Source organism: Pseudoliparis swirei, chromosome 23 (genome assembly GCF_029220125.1).
Source record: "Pseudoliparis swirei isolate HS2019 ecotype Mariana Trench chromosome 23, NWPU_hadal_v1, whole genome shotgun sequence".
Lineage (NCBI taxonomy): Eukaryota > Metazoa > Chordata > Actinopteri > Perciformes > Liparidae > Pseudoliparis > Pseudoliparis swirei.
Window position 1 is genome coordinate 934,165 of NC_079410.1, and position 27,512 is coordinate 961,676.

General features: G+C 50.1%; 2 protein-coding genes across 5 annotated transcripts in view; one reads left to right on the forward strand and one right to left on the reverse strand.

Moving 5' to 3' along the window:
• Positions 1 to 152: 152 nt before the first annotated feature.
• On the reverse strand, positions 153 to 2,780 carry LOC130188159 (late histone H2A.L3-like). Its single transcript, XM_056406329.1, has 2 exons — positions 2,401 to 2,780; positions 153 to 1,978 (listed from the first exon to the last, which is right to left on the reverse strand). Exons 1-2 carry the CDS (start codon positions 2,778 to 2,780, stop codon positions 1,945 to 1,947), a joined length of 414 nt encoding a protein of 137 aa, XP_056262304.1. The 3' UTR covers positions 153 to 1,944.
• Positions 2,781 to 3,175: 395 nt separating this feature from the next.
• The window catches only part of med15 (mediator complex subunit 15), a 28,471-nt gene continuing 4,134 nt past the window's right edge, over positions 3,176 to 27,512 (forward strand). For 2 of the 4 annotated variants that reach the window (XM_056406288.1, XM_056406287.1), the window contains exons 1-15: positions 3,176 to 3,319; positions 4,206 to 4,293; positions 4,375 to 4,426; positions 4,981 to 5,004; positions 5,093 to 5,236; positions 5,336 to 5,592; positions 5,658 to 5,960; positions 19,519 to 19,632; positions 22,600 to 22,677; positions 22,882 to 23,004; positions 23,279 to 23,397; positions 24,900 to 25,027; positions 25,826 to 25,960; positions 26,558 to 26,621; positions 27,288 to 27,354. In XM_056406288.1, the coding sequence (XP_056262263.1) occupies positions 3,252 to 3,319; positions 4,206 to 4,293; positions 4,375 to 4,426; positions 4,981 to 5,004; positions 5,093 to 5,236; positions 5,336 to 5,592; positions 5,658 to 5,960; positions 19,519 to 19,632; positions 22,600 to 22,677; positions 22,882 to 23,004; positions 23,279 to 23,397; positions 24,900 to 25,027; positions 25,826 to 25,960; positions 26,558 to 26,621; positions 27,288 to 27,354 (1,764 nt within the window). In that variant the 5' untranslated portion in view covers positions 3,176 to 3,251. The remainder of the gene's footprint in view (positions 3,320 to 4,205; positions 4,294 to 4,374; positions 4,427 to 4,980; positions 5,005 to 5,092; positions 5,237 to 5,335; positions 5,593 to 5,657; positions 5,961 to 19,518; positions 19,633 to 22,599; positions 22,678 to 22,881; positions 23,005 to 23,278; positions 23,398 to 24,899; positions 25,028 to 25,825; positions 25,961 to 26,557; positions 26,622 to 27,287; positions 27,355 to 27,512) is intronic. The other 2 variants (XM_056406289.1, XM_056406290.1) reach the window with 2 other exon arrangements.

Genomic DNA, 27,512 nt, shown 5'->3' on the forward strand with positions numbered 1-27,512 from the left:
TGGTAAACGTAAGTGTTCCATTTGAGACAGACTTATCAGCAATACAGTGCACTGCATTGTAGTGCACTTTGTAAAGTGTCCGGTAGTAGACAGCCTAAGAGTACGAACGTTACATCTCATGTTGTGTAGACTCAAAGGCAAGACCAACCATGCAAAACACAACACAGTTTAATGGGTACTTTGGTTGTGGTTTCTGTTTACATCCTGGAACTCTTGTAGAGAAAACAGTGAAGTATACTGCGACTGAATATCCTGACAGATAAGCAAAACAAGTGCTCGCAGATATGGAGCAGGCAGTAGCACAAAACAAAAGTGTCAGAGGTGTGAAAGGTCCATCGCCACTCATCAACATGCCTTATTTTGATATAGTGTGGGGCTTTGTTCCAGACTATATGCATGCTGTGTTGGTGTCATCAGACAACTCACAGAGCTCCTTCTAAACAACAGTGACCAACCCTACTACATTGGGAATGGCTCCACTATGAGGGGGCTAGGAAAAGGAATGAAGGACATAAAGCCACCACACCCGATAACTCGACTACCCAGAGCTCTTGCAGAGCTCAGGCAGTGGAAAGCCTCCGAGTGGAGAACATGGCTTCTGTTTTACAGCTTGCCTGTCCTGAATGGTGTACTTCACCTAGGCCTTCTGGTGGCAGCAGTATTTCTGCTTTTGAAAGAGAATGTCACCTTCCAAGACATAAACAATGCAGATAACATGCTGTTTGAGTTTGTTGCAAGGTTTCAGTTGCTGTATGGAGAAGTGTCAATGACATTTAATGTACATCTGTTAACTCACCTTGCAAAGTCGGTGAAATTATGGGGGCCACTCTGGGCACACTCAGCATTTGTATTTGAAAATGCAAATGGTGGGCTGTTAAAACTGGTTCATGGGACTAAGTGTGTAGCTCTCCATATTGTGAGCAAATTCCTGTTGCACAGAGCAATACCTCTTAACTCCAGGCATGCAGTAAGTGAGCAAGTGAAGGAGTTCTGTTTGGAGATGACAAATGACAGAAGAGTAAAAAGATACACAACATTTAAAGACACAACTGTTCTGGACAATGGGAAAGTGACAGAGACCACTGCTGATGAGGAGTGCCTTTGTGTCTGCACAAAAACAAGCACCAGACGAAATGGTAGTGCACAAGAGAATGGTGCATAAAGGACTGGTGTATACTCTGGTTGTATAGAAGTCTATGCTTCATGTGTTAAAGCTGCATTCTCTCTCCTGACCACCAGGGGGCTCCTCTGGTTGTATAGAAGTCTATGCTTCATGTGTTAAAGCTGCATTCTCTCTCCTGACCACCAGGATGTGATTTGTGTGTTCTTGAACCTCCCAGAATGCATTTGGCTCAACAGAAGGCGTGTTGACCTGTGTCTCCTCAGCTTCGCCATCGACTGGCGCCCGGCCCAGCGGGTCCTGGTGTTCCTGAAGTCGGCTCGGCTGGTCTTCACCCTGCAGGTCCAGGACGGGTACCCTGGAGCCGGGTCGGCCCGCCTGCTGTCAGCACTCAGAGACGGACGAGCTGTGGACACGTCTGGGCTGAAGGTACAGAGTACCACAGATACCCAAGAATAATAACAATGTCTCTCTCTCTCTCTCAGCCTCTCGGATCTGACCACAGTCTCACTGATTGGTTGGTGTTCCTCAGCAGCCCAATGGACTGGCTCCTCCCCTGGACTGTGTTACTAAATAAATGTTTACAAGTGAATTCTTCTCTTTATGAAATGTGATCACCACCTCCCCCTGCTCCTCCTATAGGAGGAGGAGCTCATTGCATATGTGGCCCCTCCTCTTGAAGGGATGGAATAACATCAATGTAATGTCCCTGAACCAGAGCCTCACCAGACCTGGCTCATCCTGGTGAGGCTCTGAGGCCTCCACTTCCTGCTGGTTCTTGGGCTTTCCCTTCAGTTTGATCCCCAGATGCAGCTCAACTGGATTCAGGTCACGTGACTCGACCATTGCAGAATATTCCTGGCAAGTTAAGACAAGAAAATAGATGAATATCATAGTACTAGACGGGAGACTTCCGGTAAAAACCTGCGGACGTAGGAGAGGACAGGCTGCTGTAGTAGGCGTGGCCTAGCCAGAGGCGCCAAAACTCGACCTAATTTCCTGCTTCTTGATCCCTTCGTAGAGTACATAATGTATATACACGCACTTATAAATATCCATATAAGTATGTATATATACACATACGGATAATACTTATATTCTAATGAAGTAGTTTCCAGTAAATTATCGCGTCATCGTTATGATGGTTCCTAGTTTAACTGTCATATTGAAGCAGTGGCCTCAGCTCATGTGTCGGTGCTCATGTTCTTAAAGGATCTCTAGTGGAGTGGTGGCTCTTAAAAGAGCCGTTGTTGTTGTGGTGGTGGTGTTGTTGTGTCTACTTCTTGGCGGCCTTCTCGGTCTTCTTGGGCAGCAGCACCGCCTGGATGTTGGGCAGCACGCCGCCCTGAGCGATGGTCACTCCGCCCAGCAGCTTGTTGAGCTCCTCGTCGTTGCGGACCGCCAGCTGCAGGTGACGGGGGATGATGCGGGTCTTCTTGTTGTCGCGGGCCGCGTTCCCGGCCAGCTCCAGGATCTCAGCGGTCAGATACTCCAGCACCGCCGCCAGGTACACCGGAGCTCCGGCGCCGACACGCCGGGCGTAGTTACCCTTCCTCAAGTGCCTGTGGACACGGCCCACGGGGAACTGGAGCCCGGCCCTGGAGGACCTGGTCTTGGCCTTCGCTCTGGTCTTACCGGCTCCCTTTCCACGTCCAGACATGTTAGTTCTTTGGTTTTGTCAAATGATGAACTGACGAAGTGAGTCCCACACCCGCTAATTTATAAGACTCAGCTGCTCTCTGATTGGTCAGAGTGAGCGTGTGTGTGATTACCCAATCAGAAGCGAGTTCTGCTACAGGGCTTCCGCTGAGCACTTGAAACACGGAGTTTCAAAATATACGTGATAGATTGAACCGGAAATGATTGTACACTGTCAATCATATTGTTATTAGAACTACAGTATTATAACTACAGTGTAGTATTAGTACTACGGTATTAGTACAACAGTATTACTACTACAGTGTAGTATTAGTCCTACAGTTCCTCGGTCCCTCCAGCACGCGGCGGTACTGAGTTTTAGCCTAGATGGAAACACCGCAGCCGCCATTTTGCAGCGAGCGGAAGGAGGAAGAGCAGAGGGAAAACATTACATTCTAAAGTGAAAAGCCTCCATTAATACGTTATTTCGGTCATGGAAGTGCCCGGACCGGACAGCGACTGGAGGAGCCCGCAGTTCCGACAGAAAGTCGTCGCTCAGATGTGAGATATATATTTTATGTGCTGCATTTTTCGATTCAAATGACAGTTTGTGGTGAGATAGCCCACTGAGCTAGGCTAAAGCTAAGCTAACGCTGAGCTACCGCTAAGCTAACGCTAGCTCCACAGGAAAGCGCGTCACGGCAGACGCGCCTTTAAAAAAACGGTGAAATGAAAACCGACTCGTCCAAAGAGAAACTTCCACATGTCCACGAACACGAAGACCATATATTGGGAACGATTTGCGGCCAGTCTTTAATTCGGCGTTAACGTTATTCAAATGTATTGTTGATCGTATTTCATTATTAGCATTTTAGCTGCTAACGTGAAGTTGATGAGTTCATTTCGGGAGTTAACTCTATTTGTTTACTTTGTAAAACATGTCAATCAAACGCCATGGTGATGCTGTTGTATTCGCTTCTTCAACCGCTGCTCGTCAGAGACCTTCTCTCACGAGCAGGTGTTTCCAGTGTTCATGCTCTGCTGCATCCTGGATCTGTCACGAGTTCAACATGAAGAAGTATTTCATGATGTGTGTTTTTAGTTTATGCATCCTGGATCTGTCACGAGTTCAACATGAAGAAGTATTTCATGATGTGTGTTTTTAGTTTATGTATACAGAGTATCAGGACTGCAACTTTATTTTCCTGATTATTTGTTTGTGATATAAAATCTCAGATCCCGAGTAATATTTAAATGGATTGTTGTCCAACTTAATAAAACCAGCAACAATTCAGATTTTAGAAGCTACAAACTGAAATATCCTTTTAGGAAACGGCTCGATCAACAACTTTATAGCCATAAAGCCATCAGAGACATTATTGTTATCCAGTAAAGTACCTGTGACTGCTGTGAGTTCTGAGTTATTGATCCGTGTGCTTCCCTCCAGTGAAGAGGCCATGAGGAAGGCAGGAACGCCACACACCAAGTCCAGCAACGACATGGAGAACCACGTGTACGTCAAAGCCAAATCCAGAGTACGTTCCATGACCCAGTGATGATGTAATGTATCCCAGTGATGATGTAATGTATCCCAGTGATGATGATCCTTCTTCCAGGAGGAGTATTTGTCTCTGGTGGCGCGGCTGATCATTCACTTCAGAGACATCCGTGAGTATCTGACCCCAAAGTGTGACGTTCACCCTCTGAACCACCGAGCAGCTTCGGGCCGTCGTCACACTTTACTCCCTCTGCAAAATAAAAGACCTGCTCCTCTAAACAGAACCACCAGGACCAGAGAACAGTTATTATGACATCATCATGAAAACTACTTCATTTAAACTACTCTCCTCCCTTCCTGAAGTTCTCTCAGAGGTTCTCCTCATGACGTCACGTGACTGTTGGTCTATCATGACGTCATCGTTTTTACTGAGGAGCTCAGCATTTAATGTTTTTTACACAATCTCATTAAAGTAAATGGTTTATTTGAGAGAGATTTTAAACGAGACGCGTAGAATAAAATGTTGATGAAATGTCCCAATTGTACGTTTAGTTTACTAGCTACTTTTTGATGTGTTCAAGGGCCGTGGGAAAGATGAACATCTGACTATAGTGGCAGTTTTGACAACATTGGTGTTCAGAGGATTAACTCATTGAATAACTCAGTTATGGATGTCAGGACTCCAGAGTGTGTGAGTGACTAATGACTTGTGTCTCATTGACAGACAAGAAGACGCTCGGAGGGCCAGGTAAGGGGACTTGGTCTGGGTTTGGGTCTGCTGGGTTCGTGCCCTGCATGTCGTAGCTGAGTCACATGATCTGTTGTCTTTCTGTCAGATCCCATGAATGCCCTGACTAACCTGACAGGGGTTGGAGGGGGCCCCGGCGCCACTAGCATGGGGCCCCGCCCCGCCGGTGCTCCAATGAGGATGCAGATAGGCCAGCATGCCATGGCTGGGGTGGCTGGGAACCCGCAGGCCAGTGAGTGTTGCTTCATGAGCGGTGTGTTCACAGCTGGAAGCCTTCTGAGCGTCAGGCTCCTCACTGCTTGTTGGACCTCTTCTTCTTCTCCCTCCGCAGTCGGGGGTCCGGGCCAGATGCCGATGCAGCAGATCGTGCAGCATCAGCAATCCATCCAGTTCCAGCAGTTCCAGCAGGCCCAGCAGGCCCAGCAGGCCCAGCAGCAGCAGAACGCCATGCAGCAGCAGCAGCAGCAGTTCCAGGTGCAACTGCGGGCTCAGCAAATCCAGCAACAGCAGCAGCACCACCAGAACCAGCAACTTCAGCAGCAGAACCAACAGCAGCAGAACCAGCAGAACCAGCAGCAGCAGAACCAGGTATGAAGCTTTACATCAGCCTGACGCCGTGTGTGGACTTCTAACTGTCTTTTATCGCCGGGCAGATGCACCAGAACATGATCCAGCAGCAGCAGATGGTCCAGCAGCAGCAGCACGCTCAGGCCCAGGTCCAGGCTCAAGCCCAGGCTCAGGCCCAGGCCCAGGCTCAGTCCATCCAGCACATGGTTCAGCAGCAGCAGGTCCAGGCTCAGCCCCAGCCCGGTCAGATAGCTCCACACCCTCAGCAGCAGCCCGGCATGGTGCCGCCATCGCTGTCTGGACAGATGGCGGCCGCTCAGCACGTCCCCATCAACTCACTCAGTCAGCAGCAGCAGCAGCAGCACCAGCTCAAGATCCAGGCTTTCCAGGTGAGCCGAGCCACAGTTATTCATACCTGCAAACTTGTCACCTTTCGGTGAAATCTACCGTTTTTAAATCAAAAAAGGTCATCCACGTGAATCGTGTAGATCTGAAGAGGTTTTGTTTTTGGGGGGGGTCACCTGGCCCGCTGCCGTTGAGATGCTCTTCACAGTAAAACGCAAGTTACGTATGTAACTATGGTTCTATGAATCCTGGATGACCGCCAGAGGCGGTGCTTAGCACTGGATATCTTCCGTCTCGCGCATAGCAGGTCGAGTATTAATACCGACAAAGTCACCTGTGACCTCGGATGACCCGCCCACCGGGTATAAGTTCCGGTGTCATCCTGAGATCAGTCCTACGGAATCTTCTCGTGAACTCACGGGATTCCGAGTGACCAAGAACTCTGGCAGTCATCCAGGATTCATAGAATAATAATAATAACTAGAATGGGCACTCGGTAGAGCGCATACCTTCGCATATCACAAGATTGGGCATTGAATTATGAACATTTTGGCATTAGTTGCATGCCAATTGGACAAAATGTGTCGTGCTATGTAAAAAAAGAGTTTGACCTTTCCATGACCTTGACCTTGACCTTTGACCCGATTGATCCCAAAATCTAATCAAATGGTCCCCGGATAATAACCAATCATCCCACCAAATTTCATGCGATTCAAGAACATTTTGACCTGTTCATGACCTTTGACCTTGACCTTTGACCCGATCGATCCCAAAATCTAGTCAACTGGTCCCCGGATAATAAACAATCATCCCACCAAATTTCATGCGATTCGGTTCAATACTTTTTGAGATTTGCGAATAACACGCATATAAATAAATAAATAAATACACGGCGATCAAAACATAACCTTCCGGCATTTTCAATGCGAAGTTAATAATACATTCTATTTGGAGGTGCCTTTCAAGTCACCCAAGGTCACCTTACAATAAAATCAAACAGGATACAGGATAAAAGTATGAAAGATAAAAACACCATTAAAACAGAAGATCAACATAAAAACAAGTGAAGTGTACAGGATCCAGTTATAGGGAGTATGCCAGTTTGAACAGGTGAGTTTTGAGTTGAGACTTGAATGATGTGATGGAGTCTGATTGTCTTATGTGTGGGGGGAGGGAGTTCCAGAGCCTGGGTGCTGAGCAACTGAAGGCTCGGGCACCCATGGTACTGAGGCTTGACGTGGGGATGGTTAGCAGTCCAGAAGAGGATGAGCGGAGGGTGCGGGAGGGAGTGTATTCCTGAAGGAGGTCGTAGAGGTAAGTGGGGGCCAGATGATGGAGAGCTTTGTAGGTGAGGAGAAGGTTTTTGAAGTCGATGCGGTATTGTACAGGGAGCCAGTGAAGTTGGATGAGTACAGGAGTGATGTGGTCCGATGATTTGGTACAGGTGATGATCCGGGCGGCCGAGTTCTGAATGATTTGCAGTCTGTTGATGAGTTTGGTGGGGAGTCCGGTGAGGAGGGCATTGCAGTAGTCGATGCGGGATGTGACAAATGAGTGGACCAGGATTTCGTGCTGGACTGGGTCAGTGATGGGCGGAGTCTGGAGATGTTGGAGGGGGAAGAAGGCAGTCCGGGTGATGTTTTGAATATGGGGTGCAAATGAAAGGGTGCTGTCCAGAATGACGCCGAGGCTCTTGACTTGGGGGGAGAAGGGTACAGGGAATCCGTCGATGGTGATGGGTGGTGTTAAGAGACCGCGTCGTGAAAACCGTTCTGTCGCCTCGGGTGAGAGAAAAAAGAAGAGCAGCAGTTCTCTGTAGGGAAACCCGGGGGGGGAGGAGGGGAGAGGGGGGGGGGAAGGGGAAGGAGAGGGGAGAGGAGAGAGGGAGAGGAGGGGGAAAAGGGAAGAGTTTGAGGCTGCTCACACCGGTACTTTATTGAGGGGAAATAACAGACTCTAATAACAGACCTGTAGATAGGCGTCGGGAGCCTTCTGCGGCCGGCGCCAGCGCGTCACATGCGTCTGCTAACCCCACGGCGACGCGATGGGGCTCGCACTCGCGTCCCTGGCTTCCTGGCCCGGTCCCTACCCGGTCACCTCTCACGGCGCACCGGCGGGCGAGCGCGCGAGCCTGGGCCGGAGAGGGGGAACGAGGCGAGGAGGAGAAGAGGCGAGACAGTAACTGAGATATATGATTCCGCGATGTGTCCGCCTGATGAATGACGTCATAGGCAGCGCAGCGTACGCTACATTTTGATGCATCGGTACTGCATCGATGATGAATCGCCGAGATCTAATGCTGGGTATTCACAAATCAGGCTCGAGGTTACTAGGCTAAACTCGAGGTTATTATAGGCCCTATTAGTAAGGACTCTAGATATTATTTAGCGTTCTATGGACAACTTATTCATGACGGCTCTCTGTGTGGCTCGGCCTCTCTCGGCTCGCCGAGCCCAAAGGCGATATCTCAGCTTACGGAGGTCTACCAGCTACCAGTGTGTCTCTCTTTAGTTACACTACAGTGTGTGTAGATGTGAGGGTGTGTGTGGTGCTGGTGTATCAGTGTGGTGGCTCAGAGATGTCGCTCACTTCGCTCCTCTCCGCTCTGGTCTCCTCCCTCGGTCTCCGGGGTTGGGTTGGGTGAAGAAATTGGCGGGTGAAAAAAAAGGACTCACAAAAAAGTAAAAAGACAAAAGCAGCAAAGTATTTAATTCAAAAGTAAGAAAGAAATAAAACAAATAAAGAAAAAAATGAAAAAAATTATTAATAAACATAAAAAGTCACAAGAACTTAAAAATAAAGACTTAAACCCTTTTCTTCAGCCAAGGAGAAAAAAAAGAAAAAAATAGAGAAAAATGAACAAATCAAAAAAAACGTTCTTGCAAAAAGCCTCTTAAAAAAAACCTCTTTTTTTAACCAAAACCCTCTTCTTTTCAAAAAAACTCTTTTTTTCCCCCTCTTCATCTTCTTTTCTTTTATTCCTTATCTTCCCCTCCTTTTTTCGGATGAGATTTCCCCCCTAGGGGGAGTTGGGGAGTCATCCTCTCTCTTCCCTCTCTCTCCCTGAGACTCTCCTCCCACATCAAAGAGGGGGGATCCTGTCTCCTCCTGTCTCTGGGTACTTTGGGTCCCCTCTTCTATCTCCTTTCAGACATTATCAGAGACTGAGAGAGAGTGCGGAGGACATATATCTTTGTTATCATATCACATCTTCACCTATATGATGCTTGAGGTCATCAATTGGAATCCTCATCCTTCAACTTTCACTCAATGGCCCTCATCCCTCTTCACCATTTGATTGTCCTGTCTTGACCACTCAACACACAATCTTTCCTTACCATTAGATGCCTCTCTCTCCTTCTCTTGACATGACTCTCTCTGATCCTTTCTGACTGGTGAGACTCTCCGGGGGGTGACACTCTCACCACTTCCAGACCGGGGTCAGGATCCGATCCAGTGACCGCACGGGACACATACAGGGGAAACATTACATAAATAACTCATTATCAGTTAAAACACATGAATCCAGGCATTTGCATCTCACAATCAGGCAGAACAATCCAATTCTGTGAATTGCATCCCCATGAAAATTGGTAAGAGGTGTCCTTCTTCTAACAGTGGAGCTGTGGTGTGTTTGGATTTGGTGATGATGGATTTGGAGCCGATGAGCAGGGCCTCAGTTTTATTGCCGTTTAGTTTTAGGAAGTTCCTGCTCATCCAGCTCCGGATGTCTTCAAGGCAGGTGATGAGGGAGGTAGGAGGGATGGCCGCAGTCAGTTTAGTGGAGATGTAGACTTGTGTGTCGTCGGCGTAGCAGTGAAAATGGACCCCATGGTGACGGAGGATTGTGCCCAGGGGGAGGAGGTAAATGGTGAAAAGAAGGGGACCCAATACTGACCCCTGGGGTACTCCCAGTAAAACACCCGAACACCCAGACTTGTGGTTCTTAAGTTGAACGAATTGTTGGCGGTCAGTGAGGTATGATGTGAACCAGGAGAGTGCAGTGCCAGTGATTCCATTGTCAGCCAGGCGGTCCAGGAGCAGAGGGTGCGAGATGGTGTCAAATGCTGCACTGAGGTCGAGGAGAATGAGAATGTAAGGAGTCCGGAGTCTGCTGCACGGAGGAGGTCATTGGTGATTTTTACCAGGGCTGTTTCAGTACTATGTTACATACAGTACGTAACTTGCGTTCTATTTCATCCTTCCTGACCGCCAAAGGCGGTGCTTAGCACTGGATGACTTGTATCAACAGAGTCACGAGGAATCCCAAGGAAACTACCTCATATGACTCAAGCAGAGGATCTGGACGGAGAACCACCTGCAATGCATGGAGGGTGTTCCCGTTCACTCTGTAGTCTCTGGTGACATATATGCACCTATATTCCCCACGGGCATACCGCTCAGGGTCGCCCGTGATGTAGGAACGCTGTTGATAGAACGACCCCCTGCTCTGGATGGCAGAGCACGGCCATTGCACAGGCAATGGCCTCCACTCTCTAGTGGAACAGGCACTGTTTTGCAATGGCAGAGCCCTTCTTAGATCCACCCTAACCAGGGTTTTTCCTGGGTCAAAATGGGTCTTCGGTGCTCCCCAAAATTGTTTTGCCGCGCTGTGCGCGCACGGTCTATGTTGCCATGTCACCGTAATTAGCAGACATCTATGTATTTTAAAAAAAAACATAAATAATGGAGGCAATGCTTGAGGAAATCATTTTGCTTCCACTTTAGATTAAAATAGATCGGCTAATAGATTGACAATTAGAGATGCACCGATCAGGTTTTTGGTGCCGATCACCGATCACTGAAATCAGTATCTGCCGATCCGATAATACCGATCACGGTGTCGATTGAAGCATTCTATTTATTGTGTAGTATTATTGCTATGAGGACTATGAGGAAATACATATATAAATCACCTCAAACATTAAAGAAATTACAGATTTCTTTAAACATTTAGGTCTTTTACTTTGAAAAATGTCCTCATTGATACATTAAAATAGTTTGATTGCTATTGTCGGGGATTTCAGATATGTATGGAACACATCTGCATCATTCATTTCCTGGAACTCTTGGGGAAATCTATATACAGGACTTTGTTTAACATACAAAAGTCTGACTTATTTCTATAAACTCTTCCTTGGTGCAGTAAACATGTTTTAATGTTAGCATAATTTAAGCTAAATCTCAGAAACGATCTATAAAGATACATCAGTTCATTGTTTACTTGTATATGTTAGTGTATGATTTGTCGACATCTTATTTTGAAAAGCGGATGTTGTTTCACGTGGTTCTTTCCGCTAACGTGATCAAACCCTCTCGCTCCCGATGGAATGTGCTTAGCGTGAGCGTCTATAGGGGCAGACATGTGAGAGTCGGCTGAGTCGACCCAGAGATTCAACTCGGGGGACGGGGACGCCGCTCGGTGGGGAGGATCCCCTCTGACCTCTGACCTCTCACTCTGCGGCCCTCGCCGGGCGCATCGTCTCCATTGCGATTGAAACGTCTCTGCGGTGAAGAGAACTCCTCTACCTCCCTCCCAGGCGAGCTAAATACATTCTTTGCTCGGTTCGACGTGAACGGCAGCCCGCCGAAGGCAGCGCCGCCCGAGGAGACCAGCCTGCTGATCATCTCAGAGGCTGACGTGCGCAGAGCCTTCAAGCGGGTGGACATCCGGAAGGCGGCAGGTCCCGACCACATCCCGGGCGCCTCAGAGCATGTGCAGACCAGTTGGCAGGAGTCTTCGCAGACATCTTCAACCTCTCCCTGTCCCAGGCTGTTGTTCCTGAGAGCTTCAAGATGTCCACCATTGTGCCTGTCCCCAAACACCCCAAGGTAACCTGCCTGAATGACTGGAGACCCGTAGCCCTCACCTCGATTGTCAGTAAATGCTTCGAGAGGTTGGTCAAGGACTTCATTTGTTCCATGTTGCCTGCCACGCTGGGCCCATGGCAATTTGCATATCGTCAAAACAGATCCACCGACGACGCAATTGCCATGGCACTTCACACCTCCATTTCACACCTGGAGGAGGAACTGTTGTGTGCGAATGCTGGTTGTGGACTACAGCTCAGCGTTCAACACTATTGTTCCCGCCAAGCTCGACACCAAGCTCAGAGGTCTAGGCCTGCACTCTACCATGTGCAGCTGGATACTGGACTTCCTGTCGGGCCGCCGCCAGGTGGTGAGGATGGGCAGTACCACCTCAGAGCCGCTGACCCTCAACACGGGAGCCCCTCAGGGATGCGTGTTGAGCCTCTCCTCTACTCCCTGTACACCCACGACTGCACGGCCATGCACAGCTCCAACGTCATCATCAAGTTTGCTGACGACACAACAGTGTTGGGGCTGATCACCGCAACGACGAGACAGCCTATAGGGAGGAGGTTGGATCACTGGTACAGTGGTGCCAGGAGAACAGCCTCGTCCTCAACGCCAAGAAGACCAAGGAGCTGATCGTGGACTCCAGGAAGCGGAGAGGAGAGCACGCGCCCAGCCCCATAGACGGAGTTGCAGTAGAGAGGTCAGCAGCTTCAAGTTCCTCGGCGTGCACATCTCCGAGGACCTCACATGGACCACGCACACCACTCACGTGGTGAAAAGGGCCCAACAACGCCTGTATTTCCTTAGGCGACTGAGGAAATTCAACATGGCCCCGCATCCTCAGATCATTCTACACCAGTACCATCGAGAGTGTTCTGACAGGTTGCATCACCGTCTGGTACGGGAACTGCACCGCCCTGGTGCGTAGGGCACTACAGAGGGTGGTGCGGTCGGCACAGTACATCGTTGGAGGTGAGCTTCCCTCCATCCTGGACATATACACCAAGCGGTGCGTGGCCAGGGCCAAACGGATGATGAAAGACAATAACCACCCCGGCCACAAACTGTTCACCCTTCTACCGTCAGGCAGGCGATACCGCAGTATCAAGTGCCGCACAAACAGACTGAGGGACAGCTTCTTCAGTCAGGCCATCAGGCTGCTGAACAAGGACTGAGACCCTCATTAACACTACACACCAGAACATATTCTGTGAATATCTATGGCCATGGTGTATATTTTATTACATTGTTTATATATATATATATTGTATATATATATTGTATGTATATACATATATATATATAGTCTCAAAAAAAGTGTATATTTTATTACATTGTTTTATATATATATATTGCCATGATGTATATTCTATTACATTGTTTTATATATATATTGTTAATACTTTCTTCTTTTTTTTGTGTGGATATTGTATAGTTTATTCTCATTCTTATTCTTTTTTTAGTCTGCTACTGCTGTCGGGTGTTTTGCACATAAGAATTTCACAAACCGATTATACTTGTATAAAAGGGGATGTGACAATAAAAAACTTGAAACTTGAAACTTGAGTTCTCTCAGATGTGACGTCATCTGATCGGCCGTTTTGAGAACGCCGATCAAAACCGATAATGGGAATATCGGCTGATATGGATCGGCGCCGATCAGATCGGTGCATCCCTAGCGAACATGCGTTGTCGGCCGGGGGGGCAGCTTTAATTTTCAATTACTTTTCTAGGACTGGAAATAGCCATTTAAAAATTCCATGACTTTTCCAGGTTTTCCATGACCGTACGGACCCTGTTTTGAATAAAGGGTTTAAAATTATTTTTTATCCGATTAATCGAAAAAATAATCAATCGGTTATCAAAATAATCGTTAGTTGCAGCCCTACATCCAGTGCTAAGCACCGCCTCTGGCGGTCAGGAAGGATGAAATAAAACATCTTTGACGGGACGTGAGAGTTTCGGCCAATCAGTGTCAAGATGTCCAGTGTTTGGGGGTTAGCGTTAGCTTGAATGTTAGCCGCTACATCTGCTGCTGTCACGCTGCACGGTGTAGCGATGCTAACAAAGTACCCTACGTTAACCACCATGTGATTGAGCTTATCTTTAGGATCGATCCTTCATTAAGGAGCGATCAGAGCGCATCGCTCCCTGTCGAGCGGTCTGCGCTCACAGCGAGGGAAGGGCGGAGCTTTAGAGACTTCGGCTTTAAAAAAAGATGCCAGCAGTGAAATGTTTGCGTTGTTTGTCTCCAGGCAGACGTCTGTACCGCTCTGTAACTACAGCTGCTCATCCCGGTGACCTCTGGATCATCTGCTCTGACTAACGGCCTCATAGTGGATCATCAATATGATGGCTCCATGAAGTTTCATTCATATCTGGCTGTATTAAAACTAATATTACTGCCATTTAAGTGTTGAACAAGTTGGTAAAAAGTGATCCATACAGATGTTTTATTTATTATTATTATAGATACATATACCAGTCTCGTATTTATGGTATCATATTGTTTTCATGGTCTTGTATCAGTATGATATTTATGTAATTTATAATGTTGTTATGGAGACAGAACAGGGACAGGCCTGGAGTCGGTTCACGAATGACTTTAACATATTATATAATGACGATGTATATTTGTTATTACTATCATTACAGGGCTTGGTCAGAGCGGAGGGCCTTTTGCTCTTAAACTGTTTATTATCATTATTTAGATGTGAACATTAGGCGGCGCTACAATCAATCCCTCAATATCTGCCTTTTTATCCTCGTAAAAGATCAAATAACTTGCGCCATACACACCCATCAGGAACTCAGAGGTCTATGGAGCTCAAAGGCTCCATGGAAACAGCCATGAGCAACGGCCAGTAGAACACATCCTCTTGTTTACGACACTCTGTGAGGCTCTATGATGCTCTATGAGGCTCTGACACTCTATGAGGCTCTGTGACACTCTATGAGGCTCTGTGACACTCTATGAGGCTCTGACACTCTATGATGCTCTGACACTATGACACTCTATGAGGCTCTGTGACACTCTATGAGGCTCTGACACTCTATGAGGCTCTATGACACTCTATGAGGCTCTGACACTATGACACTCTATGAGGCTCTGTGACACTCTATGAGGCTCTGACACTCTATGAGGCTCTGTGACACTCTATGAGGCTCTGTGACACTCTATGAGGCTCTGACACTCTATGAGGCTCTGTGACACTCTATGAGGCTCTGACACTCTATGAGGCTCTGTGACACTCTATGAGGCTCTGACACTCTATGAGGCTCTGTGACACTCTATGAGGCTCTGTGACACTCTATGAGGCTCTGACACTATGAGGCTCTGTGACACTATGAGGTTCTATGACACTCTATGAGGCTCTGACACTATGACACTCTATGAGGCTCTATGACACTCTATGAGGCTCTGTGACACTCTATGAGGCTCTGACACTCTATGAGGCTCTGTGACACTCTATGAGGCTATGAGGCTCTGTGACACTCTATGAGGCTCTGACACTCTATGAGGCTCTGTGACACTCTGAGGCTCTGACACTCTATGAGGCTCTATGACACTCTATGAGGCTCTGACACTATGACACTCTATGAGGCTCTGTGACACTCTATGAGGCTCTATGACACTATGAGGCTCTGTGACACTCTATGAGGCTCTGTGACACTATGAGGCTCTGTGACACTCTATGAGGCTCTGACACTCTATGAGGCTCTATGACACTCTATGAGGCTCTGACACTATGACACTCTATGAGGCTCTATGACACTATGAGGCTCTGTGACACTCTATGAGGCTCTATGACACTCTATGAGGCTATGTGACGCTCTATGATGCTCCGACACTCTGTGAGGCTCTGTGATGCTCTGTGAGGCTCTATGACACTCTGTGATACTCTATGACGCTCTGTGAGGCTCTATGACGCTCTATGAGGCTATGTGACGCTCTATCAGGCTCTGTGAGGCTATATGACACTCTATGAGGCTCTGTGATACTCTATGACGCTCTATGAGGCTCTATGAGGCTATGTGACGCTCTATGAGGCTCTGTGAGGCTATATGACACTCTATGAGGCTCTGTGATACTCTATGACGCTCTATGAGGCTATGTGACGCTCTATGAGGCTCTGTGAGGCTATATGAGTGTGGCAGCTGTCCCCAATCTGGCCTCGGCTGCTGGCTGGTTGACAATCAGTCAGCTGCTCTGACTGAGTGGCACTATAAGGAGACAGGACCACCAAGTCGTCAGCGTAGAGGAGATGATTAATGAGACTTTCTCCCACCACACATCCTGTCTTACACTTTGTTAACTCCTTAGAGAGGTCATCCATATAGAGATTAAACAGTGCAGGGGACAGTATTCCACCTTGTCGGACACCATGTGTCACTAGGAAGGGTGCAGATACACTCTGACCCCATCTCACTCGCATGGTTTGACGTGCATACCAAAAGTGCAAAATCCTAATCAAATATGGTGGCACCCTACGCTCTTGTAATTTGACAAACAATTTGGAATGATTAATTCGATCAAAAGCTTTAGATGCATCCAGGAAACACATAAATACTGTGGTGTTATGTCTCCTGTACTTACGAACAACTTCCTTCAGTGCATATATACATAAGTCTGTGCTATGTTTACTTTTAAAACCAAATTGATTATCAGTGGTTAAGATGTAATCTTGAAGCCTAACTAAGAGGATTCGTTCTAATACTTTAGAAAGTATACTGGCCAGAGCAATTGGTCGATAATTGTCAATGCTAGATATTTTACCGGTTTTATTTTTGATTACTGGCACTAACAACACAGTGAGCATAGAATCAGGAAGTACGCCGTGCATTAACAAACCAGAAAAACATACAGCAAGTAACACTGACAGCCTGTTGCTCGCATGCCTCAGATGTTCTGCTGTTATTTGGTCAAGGCCACATGCTTTGTTCAATGACAATGTTTCAATAGCATACAACACTTCATCAGGTCTAAGACACACACCAGCATCATTAGGAACATCACCAATATTAAATGTGCCACTCTTAACACTATTGAAAATGTCCCTATAGTGTTTACTCCACAGATCTGCAATACTGTCCGAACCAACTGCCCCATCAATACTGGATGGCAGAGCGTCTTCATGTTATTGGCAACTTTAACTTCTTTCCAGAAGTCAAGGGCATTATTCTGCTGAAAATGTTTGGCCATGGAGTTTGCCCTCATGTTCATTTCTTTTAATGAAGCGCACAGCATATTTAAATCTTGCATTTGTGTGTTTCTTGTGTTACAGCAACACGTGTTTTACCCCCAGGGACCCCACAGCCGCAGCCTTGCGGGCTTCATAGAAACGCCGTACAAAAGTCCCTTAAGGCCAAAGCTGTGGCTCGTACATTTCGCCTACCTCATTGCATTCGGCGGTAATTTTAAAGGAGCTAAACCGACTTGAAGCCGTGTCTATCTTCTGACAGGTTACATCGCGGCACAGTTTATCCCTTCGATACCTCGCCAGAGCCTCGGAGTCCAAATCGGGCGAAAATGTTGTAGCGAACACACTCACCAGTTTAGTCTTTATAGTTTGTATGTTTCCCCCAGCACCAGTTCCAACAATACCAGGAGTCTTCTTCTTTCTTGGAGGATGTAGACGAGCTCCAGGCTGTAATTCAGTGGCAGGTTTCAGGCGGCGACCCTCTCTGACCGCACGGCTCCACACAGGTGACATTGCCGCGCTGTTTTCCGCTCAGGGTCCCTCTGCTGCGCTGGCATCAGGGCGGAGGCCCCAGTCGCGGCGCTCGCTCCGCATACTCGCTCGGGGCCTCCTCGTTAACCTGGCCAATCGGTGCATCCCTTCCGCTCAACACAGGCTGTTCAACCCGGCATATGCGTTGATTCATATCCGCCGTTATCTCTCGGAGATCCTCACAGACATTTGTCTGCATACACATAGCATGTTTCATTGAGGTCATGTCTGTACTTAGACGCTCAATTTTCCCAAGCAGGCAAGAAACATCCAGTGAGTTGAACGTCACAGGCGGAAATTCGTCTATGTAATGAGACACAAAACGAGGGATATCCTCACCCGCCTCATGAAGTAGTTTCAAACAACTCTTTACGTTATTTACGTATTTTTGAGCCCCTTATGTGCTACAAAGCGTTGACTGGAACTTGGACAGAGTTCAAAAAGAACTTTCTTTGAACTCTCAATCCAATCCGATCCGAAGTGGTTCACAACTAATAAAATAATATCGTCATGACTCAGAGTCTTCATTTTTATGACGAGGAAGTTTAAAAGTTCATCTTCCACAATGATTTAACCATCAATAGCCTTGTAGATTTCCGGTTTAATTCGAGATCTACTCGGAGCAGCTGCACCTCCACCAGCTCCCTCCGCCATCTATGATGCTCTATGAGGCTATATGACACTATTAGGCTCTATGACGCTCTATGAGGCTCTGACACTCTATGAGGCTATATGATGCTCTATGAGGCTCTGCCACTCTATGACGCTCTGTGAGGCTCTATGACGCTCTGTGAGGCTATATGACACTATTAGGCTCTATGACACTCTATGAGGCTCTGACACTTATGAGGCTATATGATGCTCTATGAGGCTATATGACGCTCTATGAGGCTATATGACGCTCTATGAGGCTCTATGACACTCTGAGGCTCTGTGACACTCTGATGCTCTGTGAGGCTCTATGACGCTCTATGACGCTATATGACACTCTATGAGGCTATATGACACTATGACGCTCTGTGAGGCTAAATGACACTCTATGAGGCTCTGTGAAACTCTATGAGGCTCTGTGACACTGTGAGGCTCTATGACGCTATATGACACACTATGAGGTTCTATGACGCTCTATGACATTCTATGAGGCTCTATGACACTCTGACGCTCTATGAGGCCCTGTGACGCTCTGAGGCTATGTGAGGCTATATGACACTCTATGACGCTCTGTGATGCTCTATGAGGCTATATGACACTCTATGATGCTCTGTGAGGCTCTATGACACTATGAGGCTATATGACTCTATGAGGCTCTGTGACACTATGACGCTCTATGACGCTCTGTGAGGCTCTATGACGCTATATGACACTATGAGGTTATATCAGAATCAGAATCAGAATCAGAAACAGGTTTATTGCCAAAGAATGTTTTCACAAACAAACGAGGAATTTTTTTTGGTGGAAGGTGCAACATTTGGACATGACAAACAAACAACAATCAACGCGACGGAAAGACAACAAATAATGTGAGAGTGTTTGGGTGTGTGCTTCAAGTGGTGTGTTTTAGTTAAAGTGCATGTTAAAGTGACGTGTGGAGGAGGGAAGAAAGGAAGGAGGAGGGAGGAGGTGGGAGGAAGAGGAGGAGGAAGGAGGCGGGAAGAAGGAGGAGAGAGGAAGGTGGAAGAAGAGGTGGTAGTCCTGGGGTGACAGTCAGTCAGTCCCGGGGTCCATTGATGAGCCCGACCGCCGTCGGAAAAGCTTTGTTGTGCGGGAGGACTTAGTCATGATGGACTGCAGCCTCCTCCCGAGGGGGGACTCGAACAGGAGTGTCCAGGGTGGGAGGGTCGCGACAATCTTTCTGGCCTTCAGTGACCTGGAAGTGAACAGGACCTGGAGGAAGGCAGATTGCAGCCGATAACCCTCTCGGCCGAGCGGATGATGCTCTGCAGCCTCGCTTGTCTTTGGCTGTGGCTGCAGGGTGCCAGACGGTGATGGAGGAGCAGATGATGGACTCAACGATGGCCGTGTAGAACTGTACCATCATCTTCCCTGGCAGGTTGAATTTCCTCAGCTGCCTCAGGAAGAACATCCTCTGCTGGGCCTTCTTGGAGATGGAGCCGATGTTCAGCTCCCACTTGAGGTCCTGGGAGATGATGGAGCCCAGGAAGCGGTAGGACTCTACAGCGACGGGGGAGTCACACAGGATGAGAGGGGCGGGTGGGGCTGCATTCCTCCTGAAATCCACAACCATCTCCACTGTCTTCAGAGCGTTGAGCTCCAGGTTGTTCTGGCTGCACCAGGTCACCAGGTGGTCAGTCTCCCACCTGTAGGCGGTCTCGTCCCCAGAGATGAGTCCAATGAGGGTGGTGTCATCCGTGAACTTTAGGAGCTTGACGGACTGGTGACTGGAGGTGCAGCTGTTGGTGTACAGGGAGAACAGCAGAGGGAGAGAACACAGCCTTGGGGGAACCCGTGCTGGTGGTCGGGAGCCTGAGACGTGTTTCCCCAGCCTCACGTGCTGCTTCCTGTCGGTCAGGAAGTCTGTGATCCACCTGCAGGTGGAGTCGGGCACGTGCAGCTGTGAGTTTTTGTCCTGCAGCAGGGGCGGGATGATTGTATTGTAGGCAGAGCTCCAGTCCACAAACAGGATCCTGGCGTGGGTTCCTGGGCGTCCAGATGCTGCAGGATGTAGTGAAGTGCCATGTTGACTGCATCGTCTGTAGACCTGTTGGGTCTGTAGGCGAACTGCAGGGGTCCAGGAGTGGGTCGGTGATGGTCTTGAGGTGTGACAGGACCAAGCGTTCAAAGGACTTCATGACCACAGAGGTCAGGGCGATGGGCCTGTAGTCATTGAGTCCTGTGATCTTGGGTTTTTTGGGGACGGGGATGATGGTGGAGGCCTTGAAGCAGGCTGGGCGTGGCATGTCTCCAGGAGGTGTTGAAGATGTCGGTGAACACGGAGACAGCTGGTCAGCACAGTGCTTCAGGGTGGAGGGAGACGGAGTCCGGGCCCGCTGCTTTGCGGGGTTCTGCTTTTGAACAGCCTGTTGACGCTCTCTCCAGGATGACGAGGCGTCGCTGAGTTGATGGAGGGTGCTCCAGAGGTGTGAGCCCTGATGGGCTGGGGAGGGTGGGCTGATGGTCTGTGGCTTGTTGGTGGGGCTGTGGGGGATTGTCTCAGGACTGCTCCATTGTCTTTCAAAGCGGCAGTAGAACTTATTTAGCTCGTCTGCCAGAAGCACATTGTTCATGGAGTGGGGTGATTTGGGCTTGTAGTTGGTGATCTGCCTGAGCCCTCTCCAGACAGAAGCAGAGTCGTTTGCTGAGAGCTGCTGTTGCAGTTTCTCAGAGTACAGTCGTTTAGCATCTCTCACCGCCTTGCTAAACCTGTATTTGGACTCTGTGTACAGGTCCTTGTCCCCACTCCTGAATGCCTGGTCCTTCTGCAGTCTTAGCTTCCTGAGCTCCGCTGTGAACCAGGGTTTGTCGTTGTTATAACTCACCCTGGAGCTGGATGGAATACAGCTGTCCTCACAGAAGCTGATGTAGGAAGTTACAGCCTCTGTGTACTCATCCAGGCTGTTGGTAGCAGTCCTGAAGACATCCCAGTCAGTACAGTCCAAGCACGCCCGTAGATCCTCCAGAGCCTCACTGGTCCACTTCTTGAACTTCCTCACCACAGGTTTGCAGAGCTTTAGTCTCTGCCTGTATGAGGAATCAGATGAACCATGGCGTGGTCAGAGTTTCCCAGTGCAGCTCGAGGGACGGCGTGATAGGCCCTGCTGATTGTTGTGTAGCAGTGGTCCAGAATGCTCTTCTCTCTGGTAGGGCATTTAATTAACTGTCTATATTTAGGGAGTTCGTGGCTGAGGTTTCCTTTGTTAAAATCCCGAGTACAATAACTAAAGAGTCCGGGAAGGTCCGCTCCACACACCGTATCTGTTCGGCGAGGGTCCGCTGTGCCTCGTTCACGTTCCCCTGCGGCGGCATGTAAACTCCGGCCAGGATGAATGAAGCGAACTCACGGGGAGTAGAAGGGTTTGCAGTGAATGATAAAAGATTCCAGGTCCGGCGAACAGTGCTGTAGAATCACCGTTACGTCGTTGCACCAGCCGTTGTTGAGATAAAAGCAGATTCCTCCACCCTTTTTTTTTCCGGAGAGCTCCGTGACCCGGTCCGCTCGGAACAGCTGGAAGCCAGCGAGCTGGAGCGCAGAGTCTGGTATCGATCCACTTAGCCATGATTCCGTGAAACACAGAACGGAGGATGAGGAGAAGTCTCTGTCTCTCCCCACCAGCAGCTGGAGTTCGTCCAGTTTGTTGCACAGTGAGCGGACGTTGGAGAAATATGCCCGGCAGCGCTGTACGAGATCCCGTTTCCGTAGCCGCATAAGCGCCCTGAGCGTTTCCCTCTCCGCCGGCGTCTCACCGCGTGGGCGAAGGTGAGCACACCTTTTACAAAAATGTCCAGTAACTCCACAGAAGTTAAAAATGTTGGAAGTAAATCCGCTGGAGTTGTTCCCCTGATGTTCAAGAGCTCTTCTCTGGTGAAAGAGCTCTGGGAATCCCAGCAGAAAACAGTATTTAAAACGAAAACAACAAAAAACATCGCGCACCAACACACCGAGGCGACCGTCACAGAGGCGACCATCACAGAGCCTCATATGATGCTCTATGAGGCTATATGATACTCTATGACACTCTATGAGGCTCTGTGACACTCTATGGGGCTCTGTGACACTCTATGGGGCTCTATGACACTCTATGAGGCTCTGTGATGCTCTATGACACTGAGGCTATATGACACTCTATGAGGCTCTGTGACACTATGACGCTCTGTGAGGCTCTATGACGCTCTATGAGGCTATGTGAGGCTCTATGACACTCTATGAAGCTCTATGACACTATGAGTCTCTATGACGCTCTATGAGGTTTTATGAGCCTGCTGCTGAGCCTGTTGGTTCATGAATGACTTTAACGTGTGTGTGTGTGTGTGTGTGTGTGTGTGTGTGTGTGTGTGTGTGTGTGTGTGTGTGTGTGTGTGTGTGTGTGTGTGTGTGTGTGTGTGTGTGTGTGTGTGTGTGTGTGTGTGTGTGTGTGTGTGTGTGTGTGTGTGTGTGTGTGTGTGTGTGTGTCAGGCCCGTGCAGCCCTCCAGCAGCAGCAGGCTGCAGCTCAGGCGCAGCACAACACAGCCGCAGCCGCCGTACCTGGCCAGGTGAGCAGCTGTTTCATGTGACCTCGTCCTCCAGTGGTCGGTGTGTGGGTACCCCCCAGAGGTCTCACGGGGGGTACCGAGGAGGTCTGACATCTGATCAGGACCCTCCTGTAGACACAGACCACTACCCTTCTGGTCTAGCCTCAGCGGGCTGTCAGGGTCCTCACAAGTATAGACAAACGTGTGTGTGTGTGTCCTCTGAAGTTGGTCCGTCCTGGGATGCAGATTCCAGCCCGGACGCCCCGGGCCCTGAACGCCCCCATGCCTCCTCAGAACACTGCAGCTGCAGTCACAGCCGCAGCTGGAGGACAGCCGACCTCCCAACAGGTAACACGTCCTTTCAGCGCGTCTCACACACACACACACACACACCACGGCTCACGCCACCGAACCATCCATCCAGACCATGGATCTGTAAATACTCGTCAATACTATAAATATCACTGGGCCAACATGCATCCTCTGACCTCTGACCTCTGACCTCTATCCTCTGGCCTGTCATGACCTCTGACCTCTGTCCTCTGACCTGTCATCTGACCTCTGACTTCTGACCTGTCCTCTGATCTGTCCTCTGACGTCTCCTCATCACTTTCCTCCACAGGCGCAGCAACATCCAATGATGTCATCGCCCTCACCTGGGCAGGTGCAAACCCCGCTGTCGATGCCGCCCCCCCCTCAGCCGTCACCCCAACCCCCCACGTCACAGCCCAACTCAGCCAGGTACAGGGAGGTGTCCCCAAGGAGGTGTCCACAGGGAGGTGTCCCCAAGGAGGTGTCCACAGGGAGGTGTCCCCAGGGAGGTGTCCACAGGGAGGTGTCCACAGGGAGGTGTCCCCAAGGAGGTGTCCACAGGGAGGTGTCCCCAGGAGGTGTCCCCAAGGAGGTGTCCACAAGGAGGTGTCCACAGGGAGGTGTCCCCAAGGAGGTGTCCACAAGGAGGTGTCCACAGGGAGGTGTCCACAGGGAGGTGTCCCCAAGGAGGTGTCCCCAAGGAGGTGTCCACAGGGAGGTGTCCCCAGGGAGGTGTCCACAGGGAGGTGTCCCCAAGGTGTCACCAAGGAGGTGTCCCCAAGGAGGTGTCCACAAGGAGGTGTCCACAGGGAGGTGTCCCCAAGGAGGTGTCCCCAGGGAGGTGTCCCCAAGGAGGTGTCCCCAGGGAGGTGTCCCCAAGGAGGTGTCCACAGGGAGGTGTCCCCAGGGAGGTGTCCCCAGGGAGGTGTCCACAGGGAGGTGTCCCCAGGGAGGTGTCCACAGGGAGGTGTCCACAGGGAGGTGTCCCCAAGGAGGTGTCCACAGGGAGGTGTCCCCAGGGAGGTGTCCACAGGGAGGTGTCCACAGGAGGTGTCCCAAGGAGGTGTCCACAGGAGGTGTCCCCAGGAGGTGTCCGGAGGTGTCCCCAGGAGGTGTCCACAGGAGGTGTCCAGGTGTCCACAGGAGGTGTCCCAAGGAGGTGTCCCAAGGAGGTGTCCCCAAGGAGGTGTCCACAGGAGGTGTCCCAAGGAGGTGTCCCACAGGAGGTGTCCCCAGGAGGTGTCCCAGGGAGGTGTCCCCAAGGAGGTGTCCACAAGGAGGTGTCCACAGGGAGGTGTCCCCAGGGAGGTGTCCCCAAGGAGGTGTCCACAGGGAGGTGTCCCCAAGGAGGTGTCCCCAGGGAGGTGTCCCCAAGGAGGTGTCCCCAAGGAGGTGTCCACAGGGAGGTGTCCCCAAGGAGGTGTCCCCAAGGAGGTGTCCACAAGGAGGTGTCCACAGGGAGGTGTCCCCAGGGAGGTGTCCACAGGAGGTGTCCCAGGAGGTGTCCCAGGAGGTGTCCCAAGGAGGTGTCCACAGGAGGTGTCCCAGGAGGTGTCCCCAAGGAGGTGTCCCAGGAGGTGTCCCCAGGAGGTGTCCCAGGAGGTGTCCACAGGAGGTGTCCCAGGAGGTGTCCCAGGAGGTGTCCCCAGGAGGTGTCCCCAGGAGGTGTCCCAAGGAGGTGTCCCCAGGGAGGTGTCCCCAAGGAGGTGTCCCCAAGGAGGTGTCCCCAAGGAGGTGTCCACAGGGAGGTGTCCCCAAGGAGGTGTCCCCAGGGAGGTGTCCACAGGGAGGTGTCCCCAAGGAGGTGTCCCCAGGGAGGTGTCCACAGGGAGGTGTCCCCAAGGAGGAGTCGCTCCTCCTCCCGGGGGGCTCCTCCTCCTCGTCGTTCTCAGGAGGTTCTGCCTCGTCATCAGAGTGCTTGGTGTCTGCAGCTCCGGCCCCGCTCCGTCTCCAGGGGGCTTCCAGCCTAGCCCGTCCCCCCAGCCCTCCCACAGCCCGGCCAGCGCCCGCACGCCCCTGAACTACGGGGTCCCATCCCCCGGACCGCTCAACACGCCAGGTACGCTCAGGAGAGAGGAATGTTGAGATGAAAGGATGTCCGTTATGTCCTCACCTGTCCCCTCATGTCCTCACTTGTCCCGTCATGTCCTCACCTGTCCCCTCATGTCCTCACCTGTCCCACATGTCCCCTCCTGTCCTCACCTGTCCCCTCTTGTCCCACATGTCCCCTCTTGTCCTCACCTGTCCCACATGTCCCCTCTTGTCCCCTCCTGTCCTCACATGTCCCCTCTTGTCCTCACCTGTCCCCTCCTGTCCCACATGTCCTCACATGTCCCCTCTTGTCCTCACCTGTCCCCACATGTCCCCTCTTGTCCTCACCTGTCCCACATGTCCCCTCTTGTCCTCACATGTCCCCTCCTGTCCTCACCTGTCCCCTCTTGTCCTCACATGTCCCCTCTTGTCCTCACCTGTCCCACATGTCCCCTCTTGTCGTCACCTGTCCCACATGTCCCCTCCTGTCCCACATGTCGTCACCTGTCCCCCCTTGTCCTCACCTGTCCCACATGTCCCCTCTTGTCCTCACATGTCCCCTCTTGTCCTCACCTGTCCCACATGTCCCCTCTTGTCCTCACATGTCCCCTCTTGTCGTCACCTGTCCCCTCTTGTCCTCACCTGTCCCACCTGTCCCACCTGTCCCCTCTTGTCCTCACCTGTCCCCTCTTGTCCTCACCTGTCCCCTCCTGTCCCACATGTCCCCTCTTGTCCTCACATGTCCCCTCTTGTCCTCACATGTCCCCTCCTGTCCCACATGTCCCCTCTTGTCCTCACCTGTCCCTCATGTCCCACCTGTCCTCAGGTAACCCTGGCTCCGTGATGAGTCCAGCTGGCCCCACCTCTCTGGAGGACCAGCAGTACATGGAGAAACTCAAGCAGCTCTCTAAATACATCGAGCCGCTCCGCAGGATGATCAATAAGATCGACAAGAACGAAGGTCAGCGCTCATCATCATCATCAATAGTTCAGTCACTTGACCAATCGCATGTCTTCATAATCAGCTTCAGCTGGTGAGTGTGATTGATTGATTGATTTATTCAATTCAATTCAGTTTATTTGTATAGCCCAATTTCCCAAATTACTAATGTGTCTCGGAGTGCTTTACAATCTGTACACATAGACATCCCTGCCCCAAAACCTCACATCGGACCAGGAAAAACTCCCAAATAACCCTTCAGGGGGAAAAAAAGGGAAGAAACCTGGAGGAGAGCAACATAGGAGGATCCCTCTCCTAGGATGGACAGAACAATAGATGTAATGTGTACAGAAGGACAGATTAGAGTTAAAATACATTCAATGAATATGACAGAGTGGATGAATAGTTCATAGTAGGCATATTCCACGATGGAGACCTCCACGATCCATCAGCAGATGGGATCTATGCCGTCTCATAGGGTCCGATGACCCCATGAGACGTGAAGTCACAAGGACTCCGGGGAGAAAGCAGAGTTATTGACTGACTGATTAACTGATTGACTGATTGATTGATTGATCGATCAGGTCTTCAGCTGCTCCTTTCCCCTCTGTGTTACAGACAGGAAGAAGGACCTGAGCAAGATGAAGAGCCTGTTGAACATCCTGACGGACCCCAACACCAGGTACCGCTGTCCTGTCTGTCCTCCCTCCTGTCTGTCCTCTGACCTGTCTGTCCTCTGACCCGTCTGTCCTCCCTCCTGTCTGTCCTCTGACCTGTCTGTCCTCTGACCCGTCTGTCCTCCCTCCTGTCTGTCCCCTGACCTGTCTGTCCTCCCTCCTGTCTGTCCCCTGACCTGTCTGTCCTCCCTCCTGTCTGTCCCCTGACCTGTCTGTCCCCTGACCTGTCTGTCCTCCCTCCTGTCTGTCCCCTGACCTGTCTGTCCTCTCACCCATCTGTCCTCCCTCCTGTCTGTCCTCTGACCTGTCTGTCCCCTGACCTGTCTGTCCTCCCTCCTGTCTGTCCTCTGACCTGTCTGTCCTCTGACCCGTCTGTCCTCCCTCCTGTCTGTCCTCTCTCCTGTCTGTCCTCTGACCCGTCTGTCCTCCCTCCTGTCTGTCCCCTGACCTGTCTGTCCCCTGACCCATCTGTCCTCCCTCCTGTCTGTCCTCTCTCCTGTCTGTCCCCTGACCTGTCTGTCCTCCCTCCTGTCTGTCCTCTGACCTGTCTGTCCTCTCTCCTGTCTGTCCCCTGACATGTCTGTCCCCTGACCTGTCTGTCCCCTGACCTGTCTGTCCTCTGACCTGTCTGTCCTGTCTGTCCTCTGACCTGTCTGTCCTCTGTTCTTTAGGTGTCCCCTGAAGACACTTCAGAAGTGTGAAATTGCTCTGGAAAAGTTGAAGAATGACATGGCTGTGGTGATTATAACCTTATTGTGATTATAACATGATTACAACCTTATGATTACAACATGATTACAACCTTATGATTACAACATGATTATAACCTTATTGTGATTATAACATGATTACAACCTTATGATTACAACATGATTACAACCTTATGATTATAACAA